At 39.6% G+C, this 13,590-nt stretch overlaps 1 protein-coding gene across 1 annotated transcript in view; it reads left to right on the top strand.

Moving 5' to 3' along the window:
- Positions 1 to 2,625: 2,625 nt before the first annotated feature.
- Positions 2,626 to 13,590, top strand: part of LOC126355350 (ribonuclease P protein subunit p25-like protein) — a gene marked incomplete at its 5' end in the record, with an annotated part of 46,013 nt that continues 35,048 nt past the window's right edge. The window contains 2 exons of the mRNA XM_050005646.1: positions 2,626 to 2,686; positions 2,946 to 3,040. Coding sequence (XP_049861603.1) covers positions 2,626 to 2,686; positions 2,946 to 3,040 — 156 coding nt within the window. The remainder of the gene's footprint in view (positions 2,687 to 2,945; positions 3,041 to 13,590) is intronic.

Here is a 13,590-nt window from a genome sequence, read left to right on the forward strand (position 1 = left end):
CCCCATTTCGACTTCTTTCGACATGGTTGTTTCTAAAAATTGTTCTGCATTTCAAGTCGACAACATCACTAGTTGCTGTAAATAAAGGATAAAGACAGGTGGATGAAATTGCACTAGGAGGATCCCTTTTTTATCTTTGTAATGCGGAATCCTTCAACGCTATCAGTAAAAACACATTACTACAATCAAGTATTTATTTATTTTGTACTACTAAAATCAAAAGAAGGTACTGAGGCAGAAAGTATTGCCAATGCCGATTGGTGTACGTATTCACCTTAACTGGATTCATAAAATAAATGAAAGCCTACTAAAATTAAAGACAAGCATCACAAATTAACTGTAAAATGATAAAAGCTGGCTTTACTTAACTGAAGTGATGACAGGTCTATTGCGATCGAATGTGCACCATGTATGCACATTGAGGGCTGTAACTGTATGGCTGATAGTGTTGTGAATTTGCAGTAAAATTAAGTATGCAATATATTGGCTATGTATGGCATTTGTCTCACTCGTGAAGCGCAACAAACGAAATCGGTTTCGCAATCCACTCTAAAGCTGATTGTTGATTGCATGACACCAAGGCAAACTATATTTTCTTCAAAGTGGTGCGTGGGCATTCCAAAATAAATCCAACATAGTGACTATTTTCAAACAGAAATATAGACGAAAATCTAATATTAGTTCAATCAATGAACTGAGATATTCCTGTTGCAATTGATATGGTACAAAAGACGCTTGATGGAATGTTTTTTTTGGGGGGGGAGGGGGTGAAACAGCTTCACAGGCTAAAAATTAGCGCCTCTGGTATAAATGATTTGCACTGCACATTTTCAAAGATAAATATTCCGTACCAGTCTCAATAAAAGTTTCAGATCAGTACTTCTAAGTGTAAGGGAACAAACTGAAAGTCATGCATTAGTGTAGCCAGAAAAATGTACACCATGTTTGATGGAAAATCATAAACAAATACCAACAAATACAGACACAAAAGAGGAAGCAATAAACATTAAATATTAAAACCAACCGATAAAAGACATAAAACATTTTATAATATTCTCAATCAGTATTTTATCTCCCCTCTGACACCATGATGCCAACACACATCCATGTGGTGGGACAACATATCTTTGAAGTTACTGTCAGTGTCAAGTTATCTTGGTTCGTTTATGAATCTGTATCTGTGTTTCCAGAAAGAAAGTGATTCTGTACACTTCAATTCTGTGTATATTGTTCTATGTGGTATGTAACCTTACCTACAAATGCAATATGTGTCATGTGGTTTGTAATGTTACTACACAGTTGCTTAATTCAGATGAATTTCAGTTACAGTTTCATTAGTGTATACTCTAGGAGGCATTAGCACGTCTAGGGAAAAATTTTAACAAATGTAGCAGATTTTGCAGGAATCTAAGTTCAAACATCCACAATCTGTACACCTGATAACACAGAATTTGAAAACCGAATGAGTTTAGTAGGACGTCTTCGCAGAATTGCTACATCTCATGACTCTGACTTGTGTAAATGAAGATGTAGCTTCTGCAAAGAAATATTTGACATTGCTGTCAATGGGGGCAGAAGTGCCTCATCTGTTGATATTTGGAAGCTAACCTAGTTTCTCTGTGCTGTTCGTGTTGTAATAATGGAATGAGTGTTTTGCGTCTCCTTAGTCTTTATTTTATCAGTTTGCTTTGTTTTAAATCGACATTGCTAATGTTCCATAACGACTTGGGTAGTTCTTTCACTGTGTGTTCTTCCACAAGAAATGTCAAATATCTGAGAGTGAAAAATGATTTAGGTTTCCCAGTATTTAGACAGTGAAAAAGCCACCTGATATGCTGTGGAGCCTAAGAAGGATCTGACGCTTCTCTAGACGTCCAGGGATTGTTGTGAGCTGACATCATAAAAAGAATAAAATGGCATTATGGCTGAGCCAATGGAGAATGAATGAAGATTGAGGTTTAACGTCCTATCGATGTTCAAGTGCATCTGAATGAAAAGAAACATAACGAATACTAAACATTAGAAATTTGCACAGTTCACAACAACCCCTCGACATCTGGAGAAGCCTCAGTTTGACACTCTTGGAACCCACAGGATATCAAGTAAACTCGGTGTGGTGTGAGATGGGACAACTACTGACAAAAATAGATGTTTTTAATGTAAGCCAGGGAAAGACCACCTACAATAAATTTATTGGTCTCGGCGAGGACTATAGTATAATGTATTTTTTATTCTGTTTTATTTTATGAATGCTGAAAATGTAGTTTTGTCAAGTCATTAGCTAAGTTTGACAACCTGATGATGAGAGGATCTTTTCTCGAAAACATCTTTCCTTTTCGCAACGGAAGAAGCTCTCACCCTCAGCTATTTTTCTTACTTTCTGGTATTCGTGAAATTTCTTTCCATTCGGACGCACTTCGACGTCGATTGAACGTTAAACCTTCACACATTCCCTATAGTCCTCGTATTTATCAGAATAGGCTGTGATGTCTAGATGTTATAAACCATCTCGCCAAAGACCTCCCCCGGTGTACCGACCATGATACTGGCACGACAGTTGGTATGGGCTTCAATCGTTCCTACGTTGGCAGCCCGTAAGCGATATTCATTTGTTTTTGTTGTTAATGGAGCTATCCGTTTGTGTTTATAGTTGCAACAGCTGATCCTGATACCATATTATGTGATTGTACGCAGCAAAAGAAACGGAGTATAGCAAAAATTTTGCGAAATAAATCTCATTTCATTTGATAATGTAAGCTGTGCTGCTTTCCAAACGAAAGCGACACAAAAAATTAGAAATCCGTATGATCTAAGAGTAAGATAAATTTATTTTTGCATATGTACGATTGTGTACTTGTTCTCTGTACATCTAATAAGGGTGTATTTGTTCTGTTGACTGTCAGTGCTTTTTAATTTGTAACATATAATTTGCTTTTATATTTCAGTGGAAAACTATACCAAGGGTAAAAATGTTGAAGAACCTCTGGAAAAGGAAAAGATTCCGATCCCCAACTTGCCAGAAAAGTTCATATGGATGCAGGTATGTTGTTGTTTGATAGATTTCGTGTTGTAAATTTCGATGAACTATGACTTCTTTCATAGATCTTAGACTTCACAGACCATTATGGTTTGAGATGTTTCATTTTTGTATGAAGTAAGGTCTGCACATTGATGATTGTTGGAAATGCTGTGAGATTGTTTTCGTTAGTTTTGCCATATTTATTCACCAACAATAAAAGGAACGCAGAGATTGGGGATATTTAGATTAGTAGCTTCTCCAGAATAAAGGCCTTAGTATGTTCTGGTGGTAGTATGTAAATGTTATTTGACCTATTCATTTGTTGTGATTGTTCGATAGAGGATTCAGAATCAAAGATTCGTGTGGTTATAACATGCGTCAGTTTATATTCTATGTGGCCAGATACTCACTTATTGAAACAGTCACTTAATTTCCAGCAAACAGGAGAAGGTTTTACTTTTTTCACACTGTCTTTAGCATGAATGAATTAATATCGAACTTCCATCTCCAAAATAAATTGGCAAAGAATGGTGTAAAGTAATGACATAATGAATTTTGATTACAGTTTCATATGTTGTGGGTTTATAAATGCTTCTGAATGTAATTAAATTTATTTGCATCATTGTTTGAATTTGGCTATAAAGTATGTTAATTTCTTTTAGCCATAATCTCAAAACCTCAATGAAATTACATTAAACACGACACAGCATCTAGCTAGTAAGAAGTTATACAGTGGAAAATCCAGTGTGGAATGTAACAGTATTATGAAAAGAATTGTCACTACTTACCATATAGCAGAGGTGCTGAGTCGCAGATAAGCACAACAAAAAGGCTGCCAGAAAATGAGCTTTCACCCAACAATGCTTCCATCAGAGATAGAAAAAACACACACAGACATACACTTACATGTAACTGCAGTCTCTGCCTGCTGAGGCCAGCTGCTGTAGCTCACACACATGAGACAGTCCTTCAGTTGTGCCTACCTATGACTCAGTATCTCTGCTATACAGTGAGTAGTAACTATCCTTTTCATAGTATTGTTAGTAAGAAATTCTCTTTTTTTCTGTAAGAAACATGTTTTAAAGTCACAAGTATATAACAGTTAGTTGTAGGTCCAAGTTGAAATAACAGTTTCTCTCTCTCTCTCTCTCTCTCTCTCACACACACACACACACACACACACACACACACACACACACACACACACAGTCAGCAACATACTAGCACCAAAACTTGGTATGAATGCCAATCCAGAAAATGTAACCTCGTTGATGACCTGTGTTAACAAAGCTCATTCACCTAAATAGAAATGGGCCAACAAAATCACAAGCACTTTCGTTGCTCAAAAATGAGATTTCCATTCATGCATTATTTTATCAAATACAGAAATTCTGTTTTTCTCTTGAGTTAGGGTTGTGTTGACACAATGTTGGACAAACCCTGTAACTTGCTGTTTTGAGTAGCTAGTGTTTCCATTGGCAGAAAGGTGTATTTGTCAGCTTACATATTAAACTCAAAACTTTTTTCTACTGGTGCATAAAAGACAATTATTTGGTCCATATTCTTATTATGTGTATGTGATGTGGCATGTTTGATGGTAGCAACTAAAATGCAGTAACTCCTCATGTCTGTACCTTGTTCTGAATTGTTATGAGATGTACATAGCTAGTAACATCAAGGCAAGTTTAAGGTTGTGTTTCATATTTTTGTGGAAATGTTTTTTATTTCCATCTGAGAGTCAACTGTGAAGATAATGTTTAGTAAAATTTTATTTCATTAATTCAATCAATCCTAGGTGCACTCAGATCTCTGAACCATTATGACAAACCTGAGCCAAGATACTAAAACTGTCTGTTGCAGTTGACTTCTGTTAGTTATACTCAAATGGCAATGGTAAATTACTGTAGAAAAGGGAGTGCCGGAACAAATATGGAAGTGAGGTGGTGGAGGGTGGGAGGGGGCTGCAGCCTTGGATTGCCACACATGCTGTGGTCTGTTTCTCAGTGTTTGGTTTGGAATGGCCTTGGGAATAAGTCTACAAAAATTGTTGCACAGTTTAGCACTTAAGATGGGTGTGTCTGCAGCATCTTCGCACAGAACTTGAACACAAACCCAAACAGAAACCTTGCAAAGTGACGGTAGTGCATTGACTGACAAAGTTGGTTTCTGATTGGTAGTATCTGTGCTGCAGCTTGCTGTTACAGTCTATACCTGATGGGAGGCTGATTAAGAAATGCTTTTTTCTGATGAAGTGTGGCTGCATTTATCTCAAGACATTAACATACATAACAATCAACAGTTGCGTAAGAGACTCCCTCTAATGTAGAAACAGTAGTGTAGCACGTAATTACTGGAACACAAATTATTGGGCTGTTCTTTCTCCTGTGGTCTTAAATTCTACGAAGTCTGTGTACAATTAGCAGTAACTCTCTCTCTCTCTCTCTCTCTCTCTCTCTCTCTCTCTCTCTCTCTCTCTCTCTCTCTCTCTCTCTCTTTTGTGGAGCATTAATGAGTAACAAAAAGTATTGTCAGTCTTCTTCTACAGCAACACAGGTTTTATTGAAAAGAAATTATGTACAGATAAATTACAGTCTGACTCTTATTGAATAAAACAGTAATAAACATTCTTGAGGTGGATATCTTAAACTACTTTGAAGATATACTGAATAACTGAGACATTATTATTGGAGAACACTGTAAGTTTATCCCACTGGAAAGCCCTCTAAAAGAATCCGCTCCCTCAGTGCACTCATAACAGCCACAAATTGCAGTGAAACAGAGAATGGAGACACACCACATTATGGAAACAGGTATGTCCACGTGCAAGACAAATGGCGACGTTCAGACATAACAAAGCCCAAATCAATCTCCAGGAAATAGCTGAGTATCACAAAGTCATTGTAAGTAAGTCCACCAGAGAGTGTGTAGTACACACCAGGAAGCTGAGAACAGTGATACTGAGTGTGTCCATGGCAGTCCATAAATCCGCCACTGTTGTTTACCCATGTAACCTGGTGCCGACAGGTGTATCACCCCATGCCGCACCTAACAATTATGTCAACTGATCCTTTGTTACATATGGTGGGATAAGATCCCTTGCTGCTGAATCAGCCCATCCAGTCAGAACTATTGTGACAGTGGACCAGAGTAGTGGCTAGCTGCTAATTTCTGAGTCGACTGCGTGTCTGGCATTAGACCCAACACAGATTGCAGGTCGTCTGTTCATCCTCCAGGTCTGGATCCATAGGGGCTGGAGAATCAGGAATGCCAGGTGTCCACAGCCTGGGATGTCATCCTGGAAATGAACCTTACATTTCCTTTTTTTGCAGTCTCCGGAGTAGGTGAGGTTCGCCAACCCAGCTGGTGTGGCACATAATGAGGTGGCTCCATTGCCTCAAGGTGTGGCCACCAGGACTAGCCTGCTGGGCAGAGATGGAGCCACGTATTCAGCCAGTTGAATGTCAAAAAATATGTGCCCAGATTGTGATGCCACTTTAACCGTTGTACTAGTACTTTTTGAATTGATGGAGACTGCAATGAATCTAGGAAGGAACAGTGAGGGTGTCTATGCAAAAGTTCCATTGGGTTGCAATAATTATGCTGTGTTGCCTAGTATGAGAATAAAAAGAAGATCAGTACAGAATTGATAGGAGTGGATGTCAGGATTTTTCCACCTGCATCTTAAACATTCTCACAAAATGTTTTGCCATGTCACTAGACAGCCAGTGAAAATTGGGTGTGGTAATATGCTTTAGTCCCTTTCTGGGTGCAAAACTGGACCTTTATCGGTGACTAGTATTCATGAAGCTCTTTCAACAGAAAAAATAATTGTATTTTCCTTAGTTGTGGGGTCGTGCCCACTAGTCTCGTATGGGGGTGCCTAAAGGAAGATATGTTCTCGGCGTGCTATACAACAATTCAAGCAAATCACATTAATAGTTGTTATTACAAAAAAGTGGACTGGCAATACTTAACTTTGAATTTACAGTGGTGTCGCAAGTGATGGGCGACATGCAGACAGGTAATGTTCTTCATTATAGACATTGTCCAAGTAAGCAATTGATATGGATCACTACTAACTGCTATCATAGCACTCTCTGCTAGGCTGGGTCTAGTACTGTCTAATACTGTCCAGTATCGTGCAGCCGAGGCTGGCAGGAGTGGCACTTATATTCTCTTCGGCTAGAGGGCACTCCTGTTGTGGTGCGGTCCTTGTTAGTGGGCTATTGGCTGATGTCTCACCACCTTCTTTGCTCTTGCGATCTTCTTCGTGCTGGCGCTTGTCGATACGCTGGAACATCGGTCATATTTTCTGTCGTGCTCTGTTGCATTTATATCACATGTTGGCAACGAGAATACATATCTATTAAAATTAACAAGAAGTCCCATGGAACTGACATGCAAAATCCTCATGCCCTCCATCCCAGAACTAAGTAGATACAAGCCCCGGCTGGTAATTTGAGCTGATGCCGCTTGCTGTCGCTGATAAGCCTGACATTTTTGAGCCACTTGCACAGTATCCTCTTCTACACATGGTCAGTATACATAACACTAGGCAAGGTTCTTCATTCTGGAAATGCCCCAGTGGAATCGATCCAGGAGTTGCAATATTCACGAGCATAGGACCTCTGGAGTTGCTACTTGTTATAGGTGGGTATCCTGAGTCAACAATAGGATGCCTTTGAAAAGAATAAAGGGCATGGCATCGCAGAGATGGGAAGGGGGTGGGGGGGAATGAAGTTCCAAGCCGGCTGTTGAAGGAAGGACATGCGGCCAGCAGGACTGTACAAACTGTCAAACCTGACTCAAGATTGGATGCTTATATATGACTGCTGCAACATCTCTGGAAGTGATGGTAATTTGATAAGAAAAGATGACTGCCTTGTAAGCTCTATGTCTGTGCAGGTAACTTTGGCTTGATTTCAAATATCGACAATAGCTTACAATGAGTACTAGATAAAATTAGTTGCCATACAGGAAAATGCAAAACTTTTGGTCAGAAAATATAATTGCCAATGCTTCTTTGCCCACCTCTGAATAATTTTCTTATGTCATGGTCAGTGGCTTAAGAAAGGAATGCAATTGGCCTTTTGGAACCATCTCGGTATACACATGATAGAACAACCATGATGTGTGGTGATTTGTCTGTGCCCAACATAGATAGGAAATGATGTTTATACAGGGTTAGGCAAGTAGCAGTTTGGAGATTAACTTCAGTTTAAGAAATGGTTGTTGGCAATCTGTAGATCACGGGAAAGGAGTCCTTTTTCTTCGCATTTGATTCAGTGGACGGGCTTTCTCTACAGTCTGGAAGTAAATCAAGTGTAACACGTGATTTTCATGTTTGTATATAGAAAACAGTTGTCCCATTCTGTGACATATGAGGCCTTACTGGCCGAGGGTACATTCTGTATACTAAATAGAAGGCTGAAAGAAGGCCTGTTTGGACCAATTACATGTTAACTGGTCTTTCAAAACAACTAAAAATATTTCCTTGAGATTCAATATATCCTCTTCCTGAGTTCTTCCTCTCACAACTAAATCATCCAGATAGTTGATCCATTGTGGAATGTTGGCAATAGATTTGCTAAGTTTTGCTCTGGTTGAGGCACAATGAGAACACATCCCAGGTAAACAGTGTATAAAAGTTTTATTGAAAAGTACATAAATCAAAATACAGTAGAGACATGTTAATCCGAACTAATTGAGACTGAACCTTGTTCAGATTACCGATTTGTTCGGATTAGACGGAATTATGGTGGCGAATTTCTATAATGAAGTACACCAAGTAGATAAGTAGGTACACCATGGTAACAAATGGGAACAAGTGTGGGAACAATGGCTCACTCCCACTCCCTATCCTTGTTGTTGTGAATTGTTGAGATCTTTGTAGTGTCTGAGATCAGTGCACTGCCAGCTGGCTCACAAAGCGCTTGGTTATGTTAGTTATCGATCACTGGCGTGCATAACAGTTGTATTGTATTTGTTCAGGTGTAATGGTGTACGTATTTTCGTCATGAGTAAATGGAAAAATACAACTTTAACTCTCAAAGAAAAACTGAGCGCTTTGAAGCAGATAGACAATGGTGAGAATGTATCTAAACTGGTAGCGGAACTGGGTGTTGGTAAAGCAACCGAATGTGATTGGAAGAAGAACTGAGCAAAACTTGAACAGTCCTTGCAATGTCTTCGGGAAAAACACTCAAAATTCGGCAGAGTTTGAAACGGTCGCAGTATGATAAAGTGGATGAAGCTCTTTTTCTTTGATTTATGCAGAGAAGGGAAAGGGGAACTCCTTTCAGTGGAGCACTGGTTCAGGAAAAGGCTGTTTACCTGAACAAATTAACAGATGGTGATGAGTCTTTTAGTGCAAATACGGGTTGGCTGGACAGATTCAAAAAACGTCATAGAAGCCATCAGCTAACTGGAGAGAAGTTTTCTTCTGACTGATGCAGCGAAGGAATACTAGGGTGAGTTTGAAAAAATGATAATGCTGACAAGACTGGCCTTAATTTTAGGGCATTGCCAACAAAAAACTTGGCATCAAAAGCAGAAGACCATGCTCCTGGTTTTAAAATGTGCAAAGATCATGTGACTTTATTAACGTGCAACAATGCTGCTGGTAATCACAAGGTGCCTTTAATGCTGATCGGCAAATCTGCTGGGCCCAGAGCTTTTAAAAGCTGCAACATGAAGTTCCTGCACATATATTATCGCTACCAGAAAAAAGCATGGCTGGATGGTAAGCTGTTCAGATAATGGTTTCACGGCCAGTTTGTTCCCCCAGTTCGACTGTTTTCTAAGGAAAATCATTTGTCTCCCCATGCAATCCTTTTGATTGAAAATGCTCCATCTCACCCCAGCACTGTGGAGTTATGTGATGGAGAAATTGAGGCAAAGTTTACATCACTTCTACAGCTGATGTACCAGGTGTAAATTTTAACTATGTTTATCCATGATGATAGCATTCCTTTAGTGGACAAAATAAAAAAAAAAACACCAATGTGAAGGATGTTGTTTATTGGGCCACTGAGGCATGGCAGAATATTTCAGAAAATACTCTGAGAAAATAGTGGAGAAAACTGTGGACATCTCTTGAATTTCAGGACAACCTAGTTGAAAATGAAGAGGAAAATCTACTACAAATGATACAGACAATCCGTGGATGTGAAGAAGCTAATGAAGGAGTCATAGATGAGTGGATGGCAGCAGATGGGGCATGTGTGGAGAACCTTACTGATGCTGATTTAGTTGCTGCTGTCACTCGAGACCAGGAAGAATTGGACTACTGTGACAGAAGTGACAATGACCCTGAAGGCAACAAAGAAGATCTGGCACTACATTATTTGGAGCAACAGCCCACTGCTACATCTGCTGATTTGATGTTTATTAGACGATAGTGCAACTATGCATCATATAACAGACTGTCTTTTCTAAAAAAACAATGACTGAGTTTTTGTCGTCTAAAAAGTAGGGGTAAAATGTCCACTGTATTTTAGTAAGTTTGACAGCTTTCCTTTCATTGTTATTCATTGCTTAAACCTAATGCTTTCTTGCCAGTTTTTCTCGTACATGTTTACTGTACTGTGTAAATTAAAATAGTGTGTATGTACAGCAGTTTACTGCACAGTTTTTCATTCTTAGACTAACATTTTTCTTGTTTGGATTAACCATATGTTTAGATTACCCAGGTTCAGATTAGCGGGACTCTGCTGTACTCCCTTGAGGCAGCCCAAGCTCATTTGTGGGTACATGTGTGGCGCGCATTGGGCCCCGAAGTATTGCGGCCTATCTTCTCTTGTGGGATACATTCCTTTCCACACATCCACTCCTTCTCATCCTGGCTCATCTCCCTCCTGCCTCTCCCCTTTTTTCCCTTGGGTTTCGTGTTTTTCTTTATGTTCCAGTTATTCCCTCAGTTCTGCCATTCTTTTATGGTCTTTTGTTTCCACACTCCCTTATTTTTCTGATCACCTCTTGGGGTGTGACCTCCCTTTTCTAAATGGTTTCTGTACTGTGAGCCATTAGCATCTCTGGCATGGATTCCTTCCCCCTTCTTTCCTGATGTAACCAGCCCACCACCCACCCCCAGCATTGTAAGCAGTCTGCGTGGTAGGACTGTTATATACCCATTTGGCTGAAACCTCTGACAACACAGGGATCACATTTCTGGTATGTGTGCTGTCACCACCTTGTGTATGCCTCCGAGTTGTTGCTCATGGTTTTGGGACATCAGAATTCCTGGCAAGGACTGCTGTACCAGGTGGCACTTGCTGCATCTGGAGGGTGCCTCTGACCGGGGTGGGACTGTTGAAGGCCTGCTGGCAGGACTTGATCCAACACTACAAATGGCATCCACCTCTTGGTCCTTAAATGGCTTTGTGCCCATGCCCATTATCTTCTTAAATACTTGAAATATTTGTTGGGAACGATATGTCGCCACTGTTGGGTTGCACATTCTCTCTTTGCAGTTATGAGCGAAGATCAGGTGTGTTTTTGGCCACCGTCCTTCTACAGCTGTCCTGGGAACTTCCCTGAATGGTGTTATCCTAACCAACCCAGACTCTGTTGCTGAGCATTTTGCCTGGCATTTCATTGAGGCTTCAGCATCAGTCCACTATCTGCCCATGTTCCATCTTCCCAGACACTGTCTGGAACAACTCCCTTTATGTTGCATTCCCTATCATCTGGAGCCCCATTTAATGAATGCGAACCCGCCAGAGCTCTTATGACATTTTGACCAGACCAGGTACACAAGTGAATGCTTCAACACTTATAGGTGGCTAGCAAACATAATATATTTGCCCTTTTTACCTGTCTCTATAGGGGAGGATTCTCTTACCAGTTGTGGGAAAGTTTCGTTATTCCAGTCTTATAATAGGGTAAACCACCCCTTCAGATGGACAGCTATCATCCGATCAGTTTAACAAGTGTGCTCTGCAAGTTACTTAACCCTAACACCACTAAGCTCAGATCTGTTATATGGATGTCTGGGGGGCATTATTTAATGACCTAGGAATTTATCTACTAGGCCGCAACACACTTTCCATATTTATCAGGAACATTATAACATATACAAATACAATAAATAAAGTAATGATTATGACAAATATTATTATATTTTTATCATGAAATGTAACCCTTTCATATACATCAGACTTAAATTAAGAAATCATAAAAGAATTTACAATACCAAACTACAAATAAGACAACAGAAAATCGGTCAGAAATTACAATTGAGTTTTTCCATCCTACTCACTTCCAATTTCACAACCTTTGTGTATGATTGTTTTTGCAGAATGGGTGGAACACACATACTTGGAACACCTGCAACAAACTATAGACACTTTTGTCATCTTGTCTTTTTCCTTCTTAGAGTTTTTACTCTTCAAACAGATGTGACATCTTCCTCTTGAGTAAAATTCAACAGATTGAACAGTTGCAATAATGCTGGGCAGCTTTTCCCCTAGAACACTTTCCATTGCAGATATCATAGGCTTTTGTAAACCTGCGATATTCTTTGCTCTCTCTTCCACAGCTGGCCTAACGAGCTGTTGACCTAATTCTAGCAGATGCAGCCTTCTTACATTATGCTTCTTCTTATTCCAGTTTGGGTTGTTTATCATGAAAATTGTTCCAGCATTGAGACAGGCAATATCTATCGAGGTGAAAAAGAGAGATAATGGCCACATTCTTGTCCTTCATTTTACTGAATGATACGTCATTTGATCAATGCTGTCTATGCCCCTTTGGTTTCATTGTAGTAGAGATTGATGTTTGTCTTATCATTGTGTTGTGTGGAAAGAAGTAGGAGATTCTTAGTAGGTTTCAATCTGGAGATGTGTGAAACCAAGGTAACTTGTGCATTGCGACCCTGCATCTTCTTTAGCTGTTCTGGTATGTGTTTTCTGACACTCTTCAATGTTCCCACCAAAGTTAACTTGTCATCATTGTAAAGCTCCTCGGCTAGGTCTATGGATGTGCAATAACGACCTGCTGTTATATTTCTTCTACTTCCTGCCAGTGGATTCAATAGGCATCTAACAACTGCCTTTGCACTCTGTTGCTCGGCAGGTCTTTCATCCTTCCCTGCATAGACCTCCATTTTTAGAACATACCGGCTGTGTGCATCTGATAACATCCTAATCAATACGCCATACTTCCCAGGCTTGTCTTTCATGAAGACCTTAAAGAGACATCTTCCTCGAAATAGGGAGCGCATTTCATTGATCGTTAGACCTGCACATGGTATGTAGTATTTCACAAACATTTTGTCAATTTGGCGACCACTTCACAAAGGGAGCAAAACTTATCCTGCTTTTGTCTTTCAGTTCTTGTTTCTTTATCATCAAATCTAATCAGGCACAGAAGTTCTCCACATCAAATACAACTCATTGTACCTATGTAGATATTCTTTCCCAGTACTTTCCCCCATAAGTCATCAAGAGGCAGTTTAGTCTCATTATTTGTGCACATGAGTGTCAAACTACCAATGAAGGCATACATTTCTCCTGTGGTTGTAAGTTTTAAGTTCTTGTTACAAGCTCCTTGGCTTTTCATAGTCCACAATA

Source organism: Schistocerca gregaria, chromosome 3 (genome assembly GCF_023897955.1).
Source record: "Schistocerca gregaria isolate iqSchGreg1 chromosome 3, iqSchGreg1.2, whole genome shotgun sequence".
Taxonomy (NCBI): domain Eukaryota; kingdom Metazoa; phylum Arthropoda; class Insecta; order Orthoptera; family Acrididae; genus Schistocerca; species Schistocerca gregaria.